We start from the raw sequence: 23737 nt of genomic DNA on the forward strand, positions 1-23737 counted from the left end.
AAATATGTAGAGGACAGGTAGTTACTTGCCTTGCTGTCATGTTACCCTTGCATTAATGGTTTCCTGTGCTGTTAGTCCCATACAGAAACCTCATACAGACAAGAACCTACACCTACCAAACATCTCAGAGAGGAGGCATAAAAGGGAACTCTGGGAGTGGTTCATGTATGAAATGTCATAGTGACGTTCTGCACCTCTGCTGCCCCATAGCAAGGATCTAGGCTCATATAAACTTACAGAAGGAGCGCAGCAGACTTAGCAGCTTGCTTCCTCCTGGCAGAGCCTGCTGCCAGCACAGCCCCACTTCCAGCTGCATGGGAATCGCGGCATCCCAAGACTCGTACTTGATCTCCTTGCAAATCACAAGCAGCTCAAGTGCCTCAGTTATGCCACCTTGAATTAGCAGCATCTGCCTTCTGTGTATCCTCGGCACTCGCTCTCTTTCCTTCCCCACATTCCTTGACTAAATATTATTTCTACTTGCAATAACATTGCGTTACATCACCATAGTGAGATGTTCTCTCTTGTCACTTCTGAGCAGTTGTTGGATGCCTCAAGACGTGTCGGTGACCTTGGCCACCTTTCAGCTAAGGGAGCAGTCAGCCTGTGATTTATTTTCTCCTGGTGGGACTATAAAGATCCATAACAAAGTCTCTTTCTGTACAACACACAGATTAAAGGCAGAGTGTAAAGCTTTTTTTTTTTTTTTTTTTTTTTGAAATAAATTAGTTTCCAGGTGTAGTTCTCATCAGCAAATATCGTAAATACACTTACACTTATCCTAAATACACTTAGAATCACAGAATCATAGAATATCCTGAGTTGGAGGGGATCCATAAGGATTATCATATCTAACTCCTGGCTCCACAGAGGACGGGAGTCAAATTATCTGACATAAGGCTGAAGGGCCAGCCTGGAAAAGGGCAATTCCTGGCTACCAAGGTGTCTTCTCATCATAGTTTTAAGTTCTTACCCAGCACAAGGCAATGAACATAGTGTGTTTTTAAATGGGACAGATGGATCTGTCCACTACCAACAAAAATATTCTTCTGCTATGACAATGTAATTCTGCTAAGAAGACTAAAATTGGGCAAAATTTTGCCAGCAGAGATCCTTCTATGGTCCCCATTACCACCATGCTTTTAGCCATCACAAAATATTTGTCATTGCAACATCTCAGTAAGGTCAGACAGTGCTATAAGTGCCGGTAGGGAACTTGCTGTGGACACAGGCTGGACATCTAAATTTCTGCTGAATTCAGAGGGTATTTAGCCACCTAAATACCTTTACAAAATTGTCCTGGTGCCTTGAATAAGCTCATGAGAGACCACAAGAACCAAAATCTGCTCTTGCTTTTCCTAAGTCTCTTCAGCACATTTGTCCCATTTGCCTTGCCGCAGTGCCTTCTCCCCTCATCTCCTTTTCATCAGGTTGCTGCTTTTAATCAGCAAATCTAATGGTACTGTAATACCAAGAAAACGTCTCTTCTACATTCAGAAAGATGTGGAAATTATTGGTAATACCCTGCTGGAGTCATTAAACCTGATCAGCGGGGCTGCCTGAGCTAGGCTAATGATTGACCTGGGACAGTGGTGACTCATGATTGAAATATTCTAGATCACAAAAATCACTAGGAGAAAACCACTGGAGCAAGTTTCAGGTGTCTTTGAATATTTTTGGATAGGGGAGTGAAGCAGGAAAATAGAAGGCAAAGCAGAAGGGAAAGAGAAGAACAAGGAAGGAAAGACTCCATGCAGTAGGTTGTGCTAGAAGTAATCCTGTTTAGCATGTACTTATTGCAGATTTAGGAATTAAATAGTTTTTTTTTAACAGTTGCTTTGTTATTGTTTTTCTCCTTTTCAGTTTGTGTGCGATTCTTCCCATGCTGTTCCGTGGACATCTCAAAATTTCCAGGCAAAATTTGGTGGAGGCTCCGAAAAACTTGCTACAGGATTGTTGAACACAACTGGTTTGAAACTTTCATCATATTCATGATCTTGCTGAGCAGTGGAGCCCTGGTAAGTGTATCAGGATTTCCTTGTTAGTTGAAAGCAGACATGGATCTAAGAGATGTTCTTAAATTAGGCGATCTTAGGAAACCTCACTGCGTATTTCTCAAAGCAAAGTATATTTGGGAGTAAAACAGGCTTTCTGCTTTTCTGATTTCATCTGCCTTTTCCATATAATGAGGAACTTACTTGTGTTATAACATGGAATTATGATGTGCATAGGTTTTGAAAAGGGCATCTTTAAGGAAGTCTGCATGAAGAGGTAGCCCAGAATTACCACTTCAGTGTCCTATAGCTGCTCACTGGTAGTTCCCATCTGAAGACTTGCATTTTGCTCTAGGGGTACCTTTTTCTTTCTTTTTTTATATCATATTTTCTGACCAGTGAAGGAAAAGATGCAATGACCATGAATCAGTGAACTGCTGACAGAGGTAGTGGATGCCTATCACGTTCTGAACACAGCTTAGCTTAACCCACCATACCTTCCCTGCCCAGATGTCTCCTACTTGCAGCCAAATGAACGTGCACTCATGGAGACTGGTTGGTCATTGCTCATGAGTCCGATAAAGGATCCTCTCCGGCTGAGATCCCACTGGGTGCTGGGATTATCTGCTCTGTATTACCAGCCCTGGGCTTGTTATGATAGTGACAACCAGTGGCAGTTTCTGAGAGTTTGGCTGATGGTGCCTGATTTAATGGTTGGCAACTATGGCAGAGGGTTGGAACTGGATGATCTTTGAGATCCCTTCCAACCCAAGCCATTCTATGATATACATGGGTCAGGAACATCCCTGAAATTGGTAGGATTTCTCCCAGGTTTCTAGCTGGTCGTACAGCAAAGGGGTATATCAAAAGTACTCTGGAATTTAGTCCAGCAGTCCTTGATGTTCTCCTCAGTGAAAGAGTAAGAAATACACCTGCTAAATTTGCTTGTTTTTCTGAAGGCTGGGATTACCTTCTGCCAAATGGATGAATCTGCCTTCAGTATCTAAGATGAAAGCCTACTTAGAATGGCGCATGCTCCACCTCACCAGGGATAATCAAGGGCAGAAAGACAAAATGTAGCATGACTGGTAAGGTAGCAAATTTACTAAAAGGCGCTGGAGAGAAAGCAGGCAGTAAACAGAATAAACTACATCACAGCACCGCACAAAAGCCGAACACCCCACTGGGCTGTGTAAATAAGCATGTTCTTCCACTCCAGTTGGCATCAAGGAGGCCTCAGCTGGAGCATAGGCTGCAGCTCTGGGCACTGCACTTTGGGAAAGACGTGGGCTAATTGAAGAAACTCCAGAGGAGGGCAACGCAAATTATCAGTGGCCTAAAAAGAAAGAGGAAAACGCAGAAGAACTGGGCTTATGTAGTTTAAAGAAAGTCTCTGCAGGGAGAGAAGAAGATGGGAGTATATAAATGTTGATGCAAAAGGGAAAGAGATAGACCGTTCTTCGGGTCCACTGGGGATGGGCCGAAATTTCTCCCAGGGGATTTCCTTTTATTATGAAAAGCAAAAGGCTGAAAAACTTCTGTGGATATGAGGCTGCTGAAAATTGTCATAGCTTTGCTGAAATCAATGGGTTCTGACAGTTTTTGCACCAGCTTGAGGATCAGTGTGTTAATTTTTTAATGCATTTTAAAGGGGGCATGTCACTTGCTGTAATATACTTCAAAGAAATGCACTTCCTTACATATGTAATTAAAAGTCCCTTAGATCCTGAAGTCTGCAATACAAATCTTATTTACTTTTCATTGCATACTTTTGTGTGTGTGTGTGATTTTGAATTTACTCATTACACTTCTGCATAAGGGCAAATTCCACTGTACCTTCTCACATGCCAGCACTGTGCTTTAACAGATCAGCACTGCACTTTCAGCATTTGGGTTGGAGATGTCAGGGGAAACACACACATCTTTTCTTCTGCATTTCTGGGGGAGCTCTTCCAAAAATTGAGCTCATCTGGCCACGTCCTTGCAACACACAGAGTTCTTAAGGGAGATTAAAGGAATATGGTGTAGTGGGCGTGGTGGGGATGGGTTGATGGTTGGACTCAATGATCTTAGAGATCTTTTCCAACCTTAACATCTCTGTGATTCTCTTCTACTTGTAAATGGTGGTCATATCATGAGGATACATCTGCAGCTTATTGCAAAAGATCTGAAAACCTTTCTTGTGCATTTAAGCCATAAACACTCAAATTGGGAGTCTGTGTTCTAACTGTAATTGTGGGAAACACTGCAGGTATCATGTTTAATTCTTTTTTAATGCACAAAGCAAGACAGAATAAACAACACTTAATGTTTAGTTTGGTCTTTTGTATGATGTCCATAGCTTGTGCGGGAGTACAGGGCACCTGGGGCATTCAGTTTGCATATTCCTCACCACTTTTTAAGCTTCTTCCTGGCTCACCGTGTGCTTTTGGTAGACCAAACACTATGTACTTTCTGATAAGTTGGTAGAAAACAAGGAGAGCAAAGGCAGGAGGGAGAGGAGGAAATCACTTTAAATAGTTTGTTGTTATTTTTGTGGTAATTGCAAAGTACAGCAAGTCATCTGACAAAGTGATTGAGCCCCTACCAGAAGTGATAAACTCCCATCTCTCTGTGCATTGTTTTCTGTGGCTTTCTCCAGCAGCTCTTTCACACCCTTGAAATATCATTCTTGAAGGCAAGATAGGAGATTGAGTCGCGGTGAAAACGTCACCCTGAAGTGTGGGGACAAATGGACAAGCGTTGGCTCAGGCTGCCAGAGCTGTCTTGTCAGTTTAATTACTGTTTCCTGGCAGGCAAAAGACCAGTGTGATCGTCGGAGTGACAAGTAGCACACTTCTTGTATCTGCAGGCGCTGCATGTTTGCTAACTTTTGGAAGTTCCTCAGAAAGCAACGACAGATCTTGAAATATGTAAATGCAGATAATGAAGATGGTTAGCACAGGCCCTCTCAAATAACACTGTGCTTACTTGCTGCCAAGTGCTCCAGGTCACACAATGGGACAAAAGGAACATATCAAAGCTTGGGGCTTCCAGGCTGGAGGGACACGGAGGCAGTTTGGGTAACAATGGCCACTTGGTCAACAGGAGAAGCAGCTCCCAAGCAAGCCCTCTATGTGCGTCCTTGACACCACGATCCTATATTATGGCATTATGAGATTATTGCTTGTTTATTGTGGGATGACTTTACTTGTTTGATTTTAGTAGGCACATTGTTTCATATCATAAATATTTTAAAAGGGTTATTAAGTTGCTTGTACTTGGTGCAGGCACTGAATGCCTTTTGATGATGCCCTGCACAAGCTTAGTTGGACAGATGAGATGGGTAGATAGATACCTTGACCTTTAAAACATAATTGCTCTGTTAAGTGAATAATAATGAGTGTTTCTCGAGGCAGACAGTTGTAGCTACCTGAAATGTGATGGCTGAACAGAAGCCAGGGAACTCTGTGCTCTGTAACACTGGCGTAAGTATGTTAATAACCTAATTTGTCATCATTAGCAGCAAGATATGTCTGACTAAATGTAAGGGTCAGATTCTGCCTATTAGGTCAGGATCAGTCCTATCCATGTCTGCGCACTTATTCTGGTGGTAACATTAAACCAGATAAGAAATCATTGTCAGTACATGATGTCTCATCAAATGATACTACAGACTTGCAGTGCAGCACTGATGCTTTCCGACATCGTTCAGCAGAAGCTTTTAATCAATATTTTGCAATTCCAGGCTTTTGAAGATATTTACCTTGAAGATCGAAAAAACATAAAAACCATGCTGGAATATGCTGACAAAATATTCACTTACATCTTTGTCTTGGAAATGCTCCTGAAATGGGTGGCTTACGGCTTCAAGAAGTATTTCACCAATGCCTGGTGCTGGCTTGACTTCCTCATTGTCGATGTAAGTATCGTTTTGGAACTATGCTGCTTCTTGTGTTGTGATTTTATGGTGCAGAAGGATGGACTTTAAGTCTGGCAGCTTTGCATCAGCAAAATGAAAGCTGTCACTCTGACTCTGAGTAACAACCTTTGGTGAATGTAGAAGGAGGTCACCAGCCTTACTATGTGACCGTGCATGCCCAGGACACAGCATGCCCAACAAACTCTGTGTTGTTGTCAGAGGTGTTACCCTGCTAATGTGAGTAACATTCTTTTCTGGTCTCCTTTACAAGTGAGGAAGTCCAGAGGCAGGTGTGAATAATGCTCCCATCAAAGTAATTTCACTATTACAAAACCATCAAACATACTCTAAGATCTTGAAATACTACAGTGCTTAGTTCTCCTGAGAAGACAATCTTTAAAACCAGGAATAGCTGGGGGCTCATTACCCAAGGAAGTTGCTAGAACTAGCAAGGTTCTCTCCAAAGTTGTCGAGACATCTATGCAGAAGAGCAACAGATGTTGTTAGCACACAAAACCTGAAGTTTCACAATGCCTGGATGTGGAATCTACTCAATATAAGGAAGACCAGAAACACTGCATCCTCCACAATAAGTTTAATGTCTCATCACAGAGTATCAATAGAGGCAATTATCTCCCTCATGCCATTTCTTATGAGCTTGAGGTATTAATATGGAAGGCTGGCAGAGCTATACCATGATTGCAACTTATTAAACTTCTGATAAATTATTTCCCCCCTCCCCCCCCCCATTTTAAGTCTGAACCTCGACTCCAGGGAAAGCTGCTCTGTCTTTGGCACTATTCCAGAAAAGCACTTCAATGAGATGATTTACTGGTTTGAAGTTATGGGCATGTCTAAGTGCACTACTGGATCAGAGCCTTTGGAAGCTTCTCCAGGGCTTTAATAAATTGATTTATGAAAAGGAAGTTCTTTACATAAATTGTAAGTCATAAATTCCTCTTCGCATACATGCTTGGAAACCTCTTAAATGGAAGGCACTTATTTTTCACAGATTAGCTTCAGTAGAAGAGGAAGGCCTGGTTTAATTATCTAACCACAAAATTGGAAACCACCAGTTCCTAATTTATAGCCCAATCCTGAAAACTGTGCTTACTCTGGTTTAGGTCAAGTGACATAGCTTTTCTTCTGTGATTTCTCCGTCTTCATAGTACGACTACTAAGACTCACGTAATGTTGTACGGGTTTCCAGGATTTTGGAGCTCATGTTCATCGTGAGCTTCTGGGGATTAGTAGGGGCTAGATGAGAGCTCAGTAGTGTCACATCTGTAAGGAGGGGGTCTCCCTGACAGGAATAATTGTTTGCATGTTGAATTCACGAAAGCAATTTGGTGCTCTGCTGCATTATCTATTACATTAACTAGTGCTAGGAGTATAACCACAGCCCCCTGGGACACCCACTGCCCTGACTTTTTTATTTTCTTAACCCACATGCAAATACTGTTTTCACAGGCTCCCTAAGCTAGCTCAAAAGTTGTCCCACCGTTGGGTTGGTTTCGTTACTTCCTCGACCCTACAACATTGTTTGTCCTTCAGCATTCTGAATTAAAAAAGCTTTTCCCCATGTCCTGACGTTTCCTTCACAGTCATTTGCCAGCACAGATTATGAGAACTAGTACTGTACTTGTAGCAGGTTTAACAGATGCTCTTCTACCGTATTACTCACGTACTCTGCCACAGAGTTGGCAGAGTAACATTTTTACAGCACACTTTTTACTTGCATTTACATTTTCTTTTTGGTCCTTTGAGAACCAAATCACTGCAACTGAGCTGCAGAAGGGAGTGAATGGGTGAATTAGCTCCTCCAAATGAAGCAGATGAACCACTTGTCTGATTTTCTCAAATTTATTTGCTTAGAATTATTCACTTAAAAATTCCTGATCCGCAAATTATTCATTAGTAATTTGGTATCAGTATTCAAAATTCAAGCTGCAGTGGTTGATTTTTCTTTGGACATGGGAAACCATCTATCATCTGTGTTTTCTCATTGTACAAATGCAACTCAGAGCCCTTTCTCTGCTGTGAATAATTCATAAAACAATCTCAAAATTTGCAAGCATTCACTATTTCTAAATGGGAAGTGAACCCAGAGGAGCTGTAAGCACGTTGCTGAAGAATTATTTTTTCCTCATACTTACCCTGCTGAGTGAAAGACCTTCGACTCCGATTTGGGCCTGTGGAGCAGCAAAGGCCCTGTCCCACAGTTGTGGATTACCAAAGAAAATTGTGTCTTGCAGAGCCTGAACATCACAGTAATCTGCAGACTGAGGGCTGTTTTTGCTAGGGGTACAGTCCCTAAAGGATGACCCCTGACAGTGGGCCTCTGCATCTCAAAGAAGTGTGCTAGTGTAGCAAAGCAGAGACTGCTTTTAAATGCAACACAGTACAATTAAGTTGTATCAGCGATGCTGCAATGGATTTCTTTGGGAGGAAGGGAGAAAGGAATAATTTAATCACAAATAGAGGCTTATTTCCGTTTAGGGCACCTGGGAGAGATGCCTTAAACATCTTTCAAATTTTGGATATACTGAACAATGTACATCTATAGGATACCTCCCTGCAAAAAGCAAGTACACTCCTAAAAGTAACTCACTTCTACAAATATAACTTTCCTATGCACACAGATTGGAGTGATGAGGAGTGTAAGTCACAGCTATTTTCAAATGACAAAAAATCAGAGACTGCAGAGTGTCTGATGTGTAGACAGACATCAGGAACGGTGTTTACGCACAGGCCTCTTTGCTAGGCTGCACAGGCAAATATTTTCACAAAGAATAGATATTTTCCGAGCATTCATACAGTCAAAACCTCTTCATGCTAAGCAGATTAAACAAGGAGTACAAACAGGGCCAGAGATGAAGGCGCATGGCATTCAGACCAAATGTTTATGAAAACTGCTCTCCACCAGGCATGTCCTCCAGCAGGAAGGGACAGTCAGGATTTAGAACAGGGAGCGGATAAACTCCACCAGTTGTGCACGCTGGCGTCATGTTTGGTGTCACTTCCACTTGTTTCCTCTGCCCTTTAAATATTATCTCGAACTTATTGAGTTCAAGCTTCAACTAATTAATTCTGAGCTACAGCTGATGCCATTGCAGTGGTCATTGAGAGAAAGTTCAGCATCATTTGGAGAGTTGAGGTGTTGCAATCAGCAGCTTCTTGGGTTGATAGTTAGACTAGATGATCTTACTGATCTATTCTAACCGTAAGGATAGGATTGTATTGTATTGTATTGTATTGTATTGTATTGTATTGTATTGTATTGTATTGTATTGTATTGTATTCTATTCTATTCTATTCTATTCTATTCTATTCTATTCCATTCCATTCCATTCCGTTCTTTCCAGACTAGAGAGGAGGGGACAGACCCTGCAGAAGCCTTTGATAGAAAACTCTCTCAGAAACAGGACGTAACAGCCCTAACTCATTGGTAGTAGTACTCCGAAAAAAAGCCACATGCAGGTTTCATGGCCTGTGGCATACACAGAAAAATCCTCTTAAGCGGGCACCAATGTCATCTCTCTACAAAAGTCCATTATCGCAAATCTGTCGTCTCCATTGCAGCTTTTGGCTTCAATTTAATTGACCAAGAGTTAGTTCCAATCGAGGTTTAAAAGAACCTGGTCGTTGCTTACTGGCTTCAGGGGTGAGGGGAGGTGAACATTTCCCCACAAATTCTTCCTGAGATTATCACATCTTTCAAGATCTGATACTTGGGAAAGATCTTTCCTAAAGCAATTGCTTGCTGTGAAGGTTATAACAGAAAGTGTTTCTGGTGTTTGCCTGACACTGCTGAGTTTGCGCTTGGAGATCTGTACTCCCCATTGAGCGCATTGCAAATTTCCTGTTTGCTGCCAAATTTCCTGTCTGCTTGTCTAAGAACTGCTCATGAATGTTCAGTCATTAAATACACCCTCATTCTCACTGAAGGATTAAAAAAATATAGACATTTTCCAGGATAGTTTCCTGGAAAGCTCTTGCTCTAAGACTTCTACTTAGAATACTTCACTGCCAGATGAGTTAAAGAACAGCTAATAATCATTGGGTTTGAGATGAATAAGCTTAACAGTCTTTCTATCCCTAGCTGAGAATTGAATTGAATTAAATTATGCCCTTGTGTTGGATTGTCTTTAAGTGACAATTAAAAACTTGCTGTGTGAAGTAAATATTGACAGCTTATGATTATTTTAATTGTTTTTGTTTTGGTTTGGTTTTTTTGCATCTGTTTTCCCTGTTGATTAGCAAGGTGATTTCTGTTTGCTTTAACAGTAATTACACAACCTGCTGTAATGAGCTGCTCCAAGACAGCACTGAAGTCCAATTTGTATTCTTTGGATAGTGTCTTAAAAACATGCGGATTTCATCTAGTTTCTGTTTGGAAAAGCACATGGGAACAGAATGACAGAAATACAGCCAAGATAGAGTAAAAATAATATAGCTCATCACTTGGAGAAGCATATTGTGAGTGAATTTATTAGTGCTCTCTGTGAGATATTGAAAATCCACAGGTTACAGCAGAGCATTATTACCTCAGAGCGGGTTTCTGACTGGTTTCCTTCCAGTTCCTCAAAGCAAATGCTCTCATGGGATCTTTGAGGATGTCTCAGTGCATTCTGCTGGGCTTCTGCCAATGACATAAACCTCCCAGCTAACTAATAGAAAAGAGAATCCCTTTCCACAAGCCAGGGAGCCTTGCTCCAAAGAAAAAAAATATATAAAAAATGCTGTTTTACTCCATGTTGGCTAATTCAGGATAAGTGGGGAAAAAAATTCCATGTGAAGATAAGCGATTTTAATGTGTGTTAGCAGGTCAGTGGGCATTGTAAATCTCCCTTCTGCCTCTGCATGCTTTGTCTCAACACAACACATGCGAAAACATCCAAATGTCTTATCTTGGTTTGCACCTCGTGTTAGTTACCACATAGATGCTAAAAGGAGGGCAGCTCGGTTTTGCCAAGTTTACTTCAGCCATAGGAGAAGGAACAGGTGAAAGAAGGTGAGGAGAAAAGTCCAGTGGGAAGCTGAGCTTACACGTTGCAAAATGGTTGCAGTATGAAGATTTATTTATTAAGGGAGAATTTCAGCTTTTGAAAGTGAGGTAAAAAGCTCAGCTCAGATTGTGCTGAACTGGATTTACTATCCCTTTCTATTTCTTGAGTAGAATTTCAGTACCCTTTTTTTAGAAGAACATCAGGAAAACATCCTTGGCCTCAAGGTGTGGCAGGGGAGGTTCAGGTTGTATATTATGATGGTTGGACTGGATGATCTTGGAGGTCTTTTCCAACCTTGGTGATTCTAGGATTCCAGAATTAGGAAGAATTTGTTCTGAGAGTGGTCAGGCACTGGCACAGGCTGCCCAGGGAGGTGGTGGAGTCACCATCCCTGGAGGGATTCAAGGAGCATGGAGATGTTGCACTGAGGGACATGGTCAGTGGGCATGGTGGGATAGGCTGGGGTTAGACTTGGTAATCATAGAGGTCTTTTCCAACTTTAGTGATTCTATGGTTCTATGAGGAAGAGAGTAGTGGAAAAAACCTTTAAGCTCTTTCATGCAGCCTGCCAGGCCATGTCCGTCAGCATGGCAGCCGAATTCCTTATAGAGTGATGTTCTCCCTTAGATGCAAGATCCGTTCTGGGAAGGAGATGTGGAGCATGTTTAAAGGTGCAGATAGCTTTCCATACTCTAAAACTGATGGAAGATTTTCCTACAGTTCTTCCTGATGACCGGCACCTTTGCAACCCCAGCTGCTACAGAATGCAGAACATCTTCCCACCACACCTGAAGCTTCATCCAGGATGACCAGGAGTGAACAGGATTCTGAAGAGACTGGTAGCAGTCAAAAGAGTATAAAAAGGGGTTAGAAGGAAAGCTGAAGGCTGTCCCCAGTGGTGCAAAGATGTTGGGTTGACCTCCTACCTTGTCTAGGCTGTGCTTTGGGGTGCTTTGTGCTGTGAAAATGAGGACTCCTTCTTGTACTCTGGCACCGTTGTGTTGTGTCCTTCCTGGCAGAAATTGGAGATGGAACCCTCCATCCTAGCATATTCAATACATTGTCAGGATCGAGTCAGATTTGTGAAGCCAGATATACAAAGATGATTTTCAAGCTAAGCCTATCATATTTGCCACATCAATTTTTGTGTTTTTGCAATCGATTTTGACCATTTGATTAAATAGATGTTTTGGGCAAACAAGGAAAGCCAGATCTGCACCTTTTGAAAACAAAGCACCCACACTTTTCTCTTTTTCTTATGCATCACGTCATGTTCAAGTAATGCTGAGCCTAATCCTGCCCAGAAATAAGCATCCTTTCAGCTCAGCACCTCAACTCCCACCGGCTGCAGTGGAAATGGAGCACATCCGATGGGGCTGAGCCCCAGGGAAATGTTCTCTCAGCAATCATTATGCACACCCCTGGCATTATAACGCTATCTTCAAGTAATAAATAATAATCAAGCGCATCCCCATCTACTCCTGACAACAGCAGTCGGCATCAAGGGGGTACCCTGGGATGCATCAGGCGGTGTTTTCATAGATCTTTTGAAGGGGAGAATATCGTTTCTGCTCAGCTGTCCTAAATCAAGGCTGTCTCTGCACGGCATCTGGATGAGAAGCAGAATGGAGTTGACAGCGAAGAAATTATTTTCCTCCAAATCTCAGTAGGAATACTAGATTTTCCCAAGGAGCTGCACCCACGCAACTACCTCTGCTGCAAGAAGGAAAATCCCGGCCAAGTGTTGACTCATCTAGGTGTGTCCCACAGTCCCCAAAAGTCATATCAGTGCTTCTGCAATCCCTACCTGTCCTGATAAATGGCACTTAGAGGCCTGGCAAAGCCACAGTGAGAAGATCATAGAATCATAGAATCATTGAATTGCTAAGGTTGGAAGAGAGCTTTAAGATCACCAAGTCCAACCACCAACCCATCCCATCATGCCCACTGACCATGTCCCTCAGTGCCACATCACCATGGTTGTGGAACACCTTCAGGGACGGTGATTCCCCCACCTTCCTGGGCAGCCTGTGCTGATGCGTTACCACTCCTTCTGAGAAGAAATGTTTCCTAATAGAAACGATGAACTGAGACAGTCTAAAACTCATTTGAAGTGGTTGGGTGGGAAACCCATGAATCCCTAAGGCAGCCGAGCCCTTTGGCATCTCACTGGATGCAGGCACACAGCAGCAGGTTGTTCAGCTCGCTCCCAGAAATTAGCTGAGGTTTAATTCCTGGCTAACAGCCATCTGCCTTGGGAATGCACTGGAGCTGTTAGAAAAGCCCGAGCAGGTGTGAAGGAGGTGACAGATTAAGAGAACAGCAAGACATAAAGAGGTTCTTCTGGAGACTGCCAGGCAGCAATAGGAATGCAGGAGTGATGTATGTAAAAGCGCTTACAACAACAGGGGAGGCACATATTGCCTGAAAACACAGTGCCTTAAAATCTGTGGACATGAGGAGCAGGGAACAGGCTGAGGAGATGGAATACGAATAGACTTTCACAGCTTTAGTTTGAGTATTAGATGGAGAAAAAAAAAATTAAAGAGGAAATTCCCTCTAGACAAAAGGGCTGAGTGGATGATGTGAAAGCCTTTTTTAACCTGATTTATAAGAATTAGTGTCTGGCTTTCCAGGAGATAATTTTTTGTTTATAATTAAGCTGAGCACTTGTGTATCCCATCATATTACCATACATGAGAGCACTTGAGAGCAGAAGCAGACCTGCTGCCGTGAGGGCAGCCCTTTTTTACTGCATTCCTCTCCATACCTTGGCCAGCTTCTGAGTCCATGGTTTTACTTGAACATAAGGGCTATGGCTCAAAGAGGCAGGCAGCAGAGGTGGGAATTTGCCACAGGGTACTTTAGTGTCTCCGGTGTCCTAATTTAAAGGTTTTTATTTACTTTTCTGCCCTTCATTCCTACTGTGCAGCTCCTGAATTTGCAGGTGCAATCATGCATTAGGCATCTGTGAGGCAGAAAATGCAGCGCCCGAGCGAAAGGGTAAACAGATATGAGAAAAAATTAAGGGGATAATAAACTTCTGCTCAGAAATGGTAGGTGCTGGAGGGAACAACAACATTATTACAGGCCTTTTTCACCTGAGGGTATTTTAGAGAGCTAACAGAAGCTCCAGTTATTTCAACTATATTTGTGAATTCCTGTTTCCCTCTAGTTTTCTCATTTTGTAGGGTAGAGAGTAGAGACCTAACTTTGTTCCTTTCCGAATGAAGAGAAGCAACTGGGGACCAGAGGTCTGGTTTTTAACGGCACTGGGCTGCCACGTGGCTTGTAAGAATCTGGTGGAAAAGAGATGCCGGAAGTAATCCGAGCTCTCTTCCTTCTACCTTGCAATAAGTAAATAAATAAATAAATAAATAAATAAATAAATAAATGAATCAATGAATGAATGAAGCACAATTAGAGAGAGACAGGTGTTGTTGGGGCACACAAAAAGCTGCTTGAAGGCACTGGGGGCCTGCATTAGCTGAAACGGCTGATTTAAATAAGTGGCCAGAGCTTTCAGCTCAGCTGCTGTGTTCCCTTTTGGACAGCCTTTTTCTTTTTCCTCCCACTCCCCCCCTCTCTCGTTGGAGCAAGCAGGTTAATTCGATGAGATCCCTGAGTGCACACAGCACATGCTGCGTCCCCAGCCTGGGCAGAGGTCTGTGCTCCTCTCCCAGCTTGCAGGGTGTGTAGTTAGCAGAGGATATTCTTCTTCTCATGGGTTTTAGGCATTAAATTGGCAGACAAGGAGGATTCTTACTGCTGCCCAGACCGAACTGTTTATTCCTTGGCTCTGCTATTAATTCATCTCAGTGGTGATGTGGTCTGTGCCAAGGAGCGTCGCACTGCTTGGGTCCACTTGGTGCAGTGGGTGCTCGTTTGTTATCTGGAAGGACGTGCTTTTAGGATGGTGAGAAAACTGCAAAAAAATATTAAAAAGAAAAGAAAGGTCTCAAATCTGCAACTCAGATCTACCTCCTTGTCATAGGGAGCTCTGTCAGGTTCAGGTAAAGTGCTGTTCCCAAAGACTGTGCCCTTTGGCACCAGCAAGATTGCCTGAGTAGAGAGTGTGCATACTTCTGATGTACTATTACAGTGTGTGTATATAGGAAGTAACCCAACTACTGTTATAAATGCAATAGATCCTTTGGAAAAAAAAAGTCTGTCTCCTTTGATTAAAGACCCTTTCCTCTGTGTGTGCTGAAAGGAAACTCATTATTGCACTTCCTACTTTACAATGCTTTTTTTCCACGCTCTTAAAATTCTCTTTTGACAGCTTTACTGGGGTTTATATTGGTTTACAACACCAATTTCTTAAGTCACTGTCAGATAGTGAAGACATATATACCTATTCTGTGACTTTATCTCTGTGTTCATAATTTCAATAGTCCGAGAAGTGCTGCATATCTGTTAGCTCATGAATTATGTGAGTACTAGTGCACTCCCTGTAGAGTTCTTCAAGGAGTTTGAAACATTTGATAGCTTGGAGAAGTGAGCTATAAAGCCAGTGCTTGAAAGGAAGCTGATACGTTTTCAAAGGAGCTCACTTTGCCATCCCCATCACTTTGCTTCTTGCAGATGGATACAGGGCACAGCATGGCCAGTTTGTAGGACAGCACTGAGCACCATGGGATCCCAACACTAGATGTTTGTCAGCCTAAATGAGTCTTATTTCTCCTCTCACGAATGACAGTATTCCATTCAAATAGCAAAACTAGAAGAGTGACAATGTCCTGATTCTTGGACAATACTTTTTGTCAAATGTGATCTAGTAGTGCATTGTTAAAATGATTGAGAAATTTAGGCATTGTTCTCATTAGAAGCTTAATAGCAACAACTTTGAAGAGCTATCAGTGAGGCTAGTCTCCTTTTAGAGATCATTGCTTGTATTATAGCAGTCTGAATCCATTGATTCTTCTCGATTTTGCCTTGGAAACACCTGTGAATGTTGTACAATGACAGACCCATGCTGCTAAGCTCCATAGATGACAGAGGCTTGCTTTCAGAACGCCGTGCATGGGCCGGATAATCCCCATGGATGGCATTTCTGGTGCTTGATGCAGTCACAAGGTTTCAAAGCTCTGATTTTTTTTCTTGAGCATAACACTGAAAATGGCAAAAAAATGAAAGATGTGGAGTTCATTCATCTTTCCCAGTACCCATCTCCAGGAGGCTGTCATACAAACCCCTTCAAGATCCATCATTTTCCCCAGCAAAGGAAATCTATCTAGATAAATTGCATATAGAAATATGGTATATAGATACATCTGTAAATATATAGGTAAAAGTACCTGTGTGTAAAGAAAGTGAGAAACAGGAGTGACAATTTTTTCTAAATGCCAGGATCAGAGAGAGCTCAGCAACACCCATCTCTCTACAGTGGCGGTAAGAAGCCAAGTTGTGTAGGGGACATCAACTGTGGCCTTGCCCGAAACCTGGGATTTTCTGGGAAACTCAACTCTGCCACTGAGCCAGGTGGTGAATCCTGCTTCTTTCAGGGGTTTCCAGTCTTTCAGAGTGGAATCCTTTCTGGGAAGTTGCTGAGAGTGCTGAGGCTGAGTTCTTGTTGGGCTGTGCTGACATGAAGAGCTGTCACGTGACTGAAATCCTAGCCCATGGGACTGTTGGGACTTCTGTCATTAATGTCTGTAGAGGCAGGGTCCCATCTGTGATTTAGGAGGACCCTTTCCCAGCCTTACAGACTCTTATTGCTGACTAGGTTGTGAACTGGGGCTCATGACAGATAGCAAACTCCAACAAAAGCATCATCCTGGGGCCTTCAGAGGAACCAAAAAACACAGGAAGTAAAGGGGATATGGAGCAGCCTAGAGCCAAAGTGGAGGGGTACTGTTACTTAAGATAAGGGAAGGAAGGCTTAGACAGAAAACTGTGAAAGCTTCTTAGTAAGATCTAGCAGGTTCTAGAAACCCCCTCAAGGTAGATGTTAGAAGCAGAGCACTTGCAAATAAGAACAATAAAAAGGCGTCTTGGATCAGAAGAGGTGCATAGGATGAGAGACTCTGTATCTTCCCCATTAACATATGTGCTATGTGAAAGAAATCTCAAACCCAACAGAAAGTTGTGCATTTTATGGGAAACACTTTAGCCGGTATGGTTCCTTAGGATTCACCTGAGCTCTGTAATGTTGTGGTGCTGTCTGGTCTTCAGAGGTATTTTTCCTCTGAAAAAAAGGACAAAACCATTTGCAAACTAGATACTGGAAGGATTAGAAATGTGTCCAGTGTTATCAATCTGGGGGCTACACTGGTCCTGCTGGTGTTTTCTGGGTGCCTGCAGGATTCTGATACTGAGCAGGGAAGAAAAGCAGGAACTTAGAGTAGCTCCAGGCTGTAGCAGGAAAAAAAAAAACATGCAGAAACCGCTGACTTCACCTTTTGCTATGATTATGTGGGGCAGTCAGCACCAATTTTGAAAACTGCTTTTTTTTTTTCTTCCTAAAAATAACCTTCCAGGTCACTTTTAATCAAGTCCAAATGGCCAAGCCTGTGGGTTAGTGATTCTCCTATAAATAATATTTGACGGGGATACCTTCAAAACCAACAGACGAGCATTTAAACAAGTTGCCACAAACTCAGTTCTGACTCCAGCCTTGTAAATCATTGCCAAATATCACACTGCTTCATGGCCTAATCCTCTGAATAGATATCTAATGCTGTGTAAATCTGTGTCAGGAGGACAGCAGCACCTGTGATGTGTTTCGTTGTGACATTTGTGGCACTCTAGAGAAAATGGTAATCTGCTCAGATCCAAGGTCTGGTCCTGCAGGATTTGAACAGGACATCTTCTGCCTTGATGGAAAGGATGTAAATCTGGGAGGAAGGAGGAAGCATGCAGATGCACACACCAGGGCAGTTTGGAAACCTTGGAAAGATCTGACTTGCAGTCACTGAGCAAAGCCAGCAAAGAAGGAGGGTGTTGAGTGCTCTGTACTGATTCATTATAAATCTGTAAGTTTATTTTACAGTGAATGAGATCACTCTGAAGTGTATGACTGTACAGACTGTGGTTCTATCACTGAGCATACTATTTTTGTTATACCTCCTGCCTTTCTGGATAGGGTGTTCCAAGGTTTTCTGGGGTAGAGACCATTTTCTGTGCTCATCTTTCCCCCAAAGACATAAATATGTGCCATGGTGTTGCCCTTTGGAGAATCTCCATGTGGAGATTCATTTTGGTTCCTTTTTTATTACATGTAAATCATAATTATGCTGATAGTGTTGGAAAGGTGTTTGTTTCTCAATCCCTGCTTGGTAAGGACTCATTGTGAACATCAATTTGAGTGCACAAATTTCTTACATGTGTTTACTCATCTGAGTCATAATTTCAATAACCACGTGGTTCATCCAGACCCCAGTCCTGAGCCTGGTAGCATCCTTGGTTATGAGTAGATGGGCAGTATGAAAGCTCTAAGAACATGAAGAGCATTGAAACCCTTCCATGATTCCTTCAGATTTGAATATACTTCAAAATTTATTTCAATGAAATAGTCTTTGAGAGGTATGAGCCTTAGCACTGAGCACCGATTGAGCTTCCTTTCCCTTTGGAGACTGTGCAGGAACCAGAATCAAGTGAAAAAGTGCAGATTCAAAGCCATGAACAGGATTATTTTAGAGTCTACATTATTAAATCAGATCAGCAATCTAGAAGACCTCTTTTCTAATGAGTAAGTGTAAGATGGATAATTGAACAGTAAGACTAAAATCTTTTATCACGGCTGGAAATGGATAGATCTTACAGGTGCTTTCATCTGGAAAGCCCTAAATTATAGCACTTACATGACTCATCATGTCTTCAGTAGTGGGAGAGGCACATGCACCTTGAGAAGCATGCAGGAAGCTACAGCATGGGTGTCACAGAATGCTGCCTTCATAACAGCAATCTCTTTTCTTATCTACTTTGTGCAAGCTGACATTGAGAGTATTTCTCTGTGCTTAGTTAAAAGAAAACCGGTGTCTTTGAAAGTGTATTTCTATAAAGTTTGCATTTAAAATGGAAAAAGAGGTTTTGTGAGTTGGTAGGAGTTCTGTATATGTGTGGATGTAAAAACACCATTTTTTTCTTTGTTGTTCCAATTAAATGACTCCCATTTAAAGCTGGATTTATTTCCACTGTTCCACTAACCAGCTGTTTCGTTTCAGAAAGAAAAGGCAGAAGAGAAGGAAAATGGCAGAAGCGGACTAACAGATTGGATTTTTGCTTTGTATCTTCATCCAGGTCTCCTTAATAAGCCTCATAGCCAACACTCTTGGATACTCCGAGATGGGTCCCATTAAATCCCTCAGGACCCTCCGAGCTCTGCGACCATTGAGAGCATTGTCACGGTTTGAAGGGATGAGGGTAAGAGGACACTAAGCACAGTCAAAGTTGAAATGCATGACAACAACCATGTAACAGGGCCCTGTTGCACTCGGTCTAGTTTTCATTTCGTCTGCTAAAGAAAATGATTGATAATGCTGTACGAAAACAACAAAATCAGGAATCCATCCTTTGTCTTGTTTGCAATTGTACCATTATGGCTTTATCCTCTGTGGATGTCATGATAAACTAATCCTGCTGCCTAAGTTGTCATATTTCACTTCAAAAAACAGCTTCTTGGCTGAGGAAGCATCTGGCTAACAATTACCTCTCCATTATAAGGCACATCAGAGGAATAAGCAAGCTACAAATTCACTCCCTGCCTTTGACATGTATTAAGAGAAGACCAACCGGGAAATAATTAATTAATAATTAACTAATAATTAAGGCAAAAATTAGAAGTGCCAAAGATAAGGAAAGCAAACGAACGAATACACAAAATTTTTCATTTTAACAGGCTGGAGTTTTAATGTGGGATATCAAGGTTAACATTAAAACTGTGTAGCTTGTGTTCATTGTTCTGTCTTTAGGATCCATTTCTCTCCCTTTCATGCATACAGCATCCCTGTTTATTTGCAACCTACCTGCTGAATTGATCAGTCATGGATTCTTTGTTTATTTAACTCTTTGCACTATGCATAACCTGAGAACTAATTTCTGTATCAGTGGAGGTTACTGCTAATTGCTACTTACAGATTGCATACCTTTCTTATGATCAGATGGAACTTCTGAACATGCAGTTCGTGCATGGAGCTCCTTGCAATTAACTGCTCTCATTGCAATACCATCGCTGTAAGACAGACAGAAGTCTAGGAGAGCATGACTCACAACCCAGGAAACACAATGATGTGTATGAAAACCCTTTACCCATAGTTTGCCCGTTCTGAGGATGACCAGTGTTAAGGATCTATTGCTTTGTTCCAGAGAACTTGTGATTCTCTAAATTGCATCATTTTTGAGATAAAGATCAGCAAAATCTGTATTCATCTGGGCACCCAAATCTGCATTATTTTATTCACCACACTCCTTCCAGCAAACACAGGCAGCATTTTAAAGTTTATCCACAAATCAGAACAAAAGTAAACTGCAGATTCTCAGCTGGTACAAAGTGATGTCGCACTACTGATGTTAGTTAGGGTCTCAATCCTATGCCATCTTATGACTTCACTCAAAGTCTTTATGAAGCAGGCATAGCTTGAATAAAAGTTTGTTTCAGTAAAAGTTGCACTAGTTTAACTACGAGAGATATTTGTGCAAATCAATTCAATACTTATTTATGAAGGCTTAGCTTCTAGTGGTAGATTTGCAAGTTCAAGTGAAACCCCTTTAACGTATTCTAAGCTGACATAACAATACTCCCTTGTGACTTTGCATTGGTTTAATTAAATTGAACTCAATCCTTAAAAAGAGTGGACAGAGTAGCCTAAAGCATTGGAAAAATGAGAAACTGCAATAGGAAAGAAATAACATGAAAATTTTCACAGCTCTGTTGAGAGGTTTTCTGAGAACAGCAAGATTTTGGCTTCCTGGATATCCTGCATGGTGTAGGCACACGATGTTGCATCAGCCCAGCAAGTTTCCATGCTAAGATGTCCATAGCTGCTATCCCCCTGGTGCTTGATCACCTCCCTGTACCATTGCTGCAACTTGAAATGTACTCGGTCTTTCTGAGCCATCAGAGGTAGCGAATTAGCTTGTAAACTATCATAAAGTGTAATTGAGAATACGTGCTATTGGAAAATCAAATAATTTTATTTTTAGTATGTCTAACCACACTTAACATGACTAGGGACAGTTAGACCTTTCATTATTAGGAGTTCGTATGCTCCAGAATGCACGGGAAAATTACCAGTGCAGTGATGAATTAAATCATGATAATGTTAGAAGCAAACACTGACAATATGAAAATAACAGTTTGCTCTGGTATAATTTATTTTTTCTTTAATAAGGATTTCTGTATGGTGAGGAGAGGAGTAAGGAAGTTCTTAATACAGCAAAAGACTTAAATCAATGCACCTAAATTTTGCAAGCAATTGGTCCTGAGGCAAAGGCACTGTGTGGCACTTTGATGGATGGCCTGGGACCTGTGATTTGGGAGCAGCCTTTGGCACCTCTCATCACACCAGAGGTATCAGCAAAGTAAAACAGAACTTTAATAAATAAAGCAGAACTGCTCTCCTGTCCCCAGAAAAGATGCTGCAGCAAAGATACTTCAGGACCTGTATCCCACCTGGCAGTCACTGCAGCTCCCTGCCATGTTGTGCATGTGCCATTGCCCCATCACTTACCGCATTCCAAACCATGCTGGAGCCCGTGGTAAATTAACTTAGGTCTGCCTGTCCCAAATGACGCCGTCTCTGTGTCTCTCCGTCTCTTGTCCCTCAGGGCATTACTTTCAGAGGTTCCAATTCCCTTCAAGGCTCTTCCCAGAGAAGATGGTTATTGCAGCATTTCAAAAGGATAAGTGGGAATATGATAGACTGTTTAATGTGAAACTGATAGTAGGCAAAGTCATGGAAAGGTTGCTACAAGATACATGCAGGAAAGAAATAGCATAATTAATGCTAGTTAGCATGATTTCATGGAAACAGTTCTTGTGCAACTGATATGGTCCTTTGATTTGATTAGAAATTATGCTGATGACGGTAACTGTGCTGCTATAATATCCTTATATTTCAGAGTGGAATCTGATGCTACGGGACAATTGTGATCAAAACACAAGCTTTATACCAAGCCAAGTAAACATACTTCAAATTAATTTAAAACGGATGATAGATCTGAAAATTATGATTGTAAATACTGATGACATTGTAAATTCAGTGATGAGTGTCCCAGACTGAGGGATCCATTGCAGTAAGAACTGTCCTTAATCTGGACTTTAGCAGCATCTGGAAGCAAATATAACATCTTTGCTGACAAGACACGAAGTGAGCGGGGTACTAAGTGATATTACTGATAAGGGAATTATACTGACTGATCTGGATCATGGGGAAAACCAGATCAGTTGTGCAACATGCATTTTAATAAAACTACATGCATCGTGTGCTGCGGGAGCAGAAAAGTAGGTCACTCTGGGAACGTTTCTTGGAAAACAGCAGATAAGAAGGACTTAGGGATTGGAGTGAACACTCAGCACGACACAACATTTTGGGCAGGTCTGATAAAGGAGGTGACCATTACAATCCTTCAGTACACAGGGAAATAGCATCACAAACAGTGGAAGAGGGCAGCACTTCCTTGGTTGGCAGTGCCGGCAGCACTGGAATACTGGGATTCCCCCAAAGTGCTGGAGCTGGGCCGTTAAAAATGGGGAACTCTCTGCAGGGTGTTACCAGCATTATTAGAAATCCAAAGGAACCACAGCAGTTGGAGAGAAGCTCTGTTTTTTCGTTACTCAAAGCAATATTCAGTGGTAACTCATCCACATCATAACCTGGGAAAAGAGAAGATATCTCTTTATCATGGAGTGCAGTGATAGGGCCAAGAGTAACAGATTTAAACTGAAAGAGGGTGGACTTAGATTAGGAAATAAATGGATTTTTTTTGCTGAGAGAGCAATAAGGCACTGGCACAGCTGCTCAGAGAGCTGTGGCTGCCCCATCCCTGGCAGTGCTCAAGGCCAGGCTGGATGGCACTTTTTGGGCAGCCTGGTCTGCTGGGAAGTGTCCATGCCCATGGCAGGGGTTGGAACTGGATGATCTTTAAGATCCCTTCTGACCCAAACCATTCCATGATTCTATGACTGTATGGTTCTATGGTTCTGTGATTTTATATCTAACAGCAGGTGAATAGTGCTTCAAGTTCAGCAAACCCTACACAAAAATGTGGCACCTGCTTAGAACAGTGGGGAAAAAGAACACCAAGAGAAGATAATCTAATTATATTTTGGGTCCATTATTTGAAATCACAACAGTGTAAATTAAATGTCTTTGCAAAAGACATGTCCAGGTTTGGTTAGGAATTATAGCCTGGGCCTGGAAATACTGACGAGATGTCTGGTGGCCTCTGTAACAATGGTGGGATTAACACATTGAGAAAATCTATTTCTGGATTTAAAATATGAAACAGCTTCATCTGGAAAGGTGATCCACGCAATCAGGACGGATGGGACCAGGCACAAGTGGTGCAACATTTATACCACTGTGAATTCAGGCGTGAGGTGGCTCAGTTTCTAGAAGTCACTGAGAAGGTTGTTCCACCTATAAGGCACTGTTGGAAATGAAGAGGTATAAAACGTGTTCTTAAACAGGCCTATGTACATTGCCTTTCCATGGCAAGTTTAGCAGCTAAACCTTTTTTAGCATGAATTTATGATAGTAACTTGCCTTCACATATTCAGGTCTTTAAGTCCTCTCACTGGTCCCAGTGCAAATGAGGAGCATTTGCAGGAGAGCAGATGGCATCAGGCTGGTGTAAGAGCAGCAGCAGCGAGAGAAGAATCAAATCCTCTC

At 42.0% G+C, this 23737-nt stretch overlaps 1 protein-coding gene across 1 annotated transcript in view; it reads left to right on the plus strand.

Annotated features, from left to right (window-relative positions):
- The window catches only part of LOC110394380 (sodium channel protein type 5 subunit alpha-like), a 222397-nt gene that overhangs the window by 180744 nt on the left and 17916 nt on the right, over window positions 1-23737 (plus strand). The window contains exons 20-22 of the mRNA XM_021388192.1: window positions 1864-2018; window positions 5722-5895; window positions 19146-19268. Coding sequence (XP_021243867.1) covers window positions 1864-2018; window positions 5722-5895; window positions 19146-19268 — 452 coding nt within the window. The remainder of the gene's footprint in view (window positions 1-1863; window positions 2019-5721; window positions 5896-19145; window positions 19269-23737) is intronic.

The sequence above is a fragment of the Numida meleagris genome, chromosome 2 (assembly GCF_002078875.1).
Source record: "Numida meleagris isolate 19003 breed g44 Domestic line chromosome 2, NumMel1.0, whole genome shotgun sequence".
Taxonomy (NCBI): Eukaryota; Metazoa; Chordata; class Aves; order Galliformes; family Numididae; genus Numida; species Numida meleagris.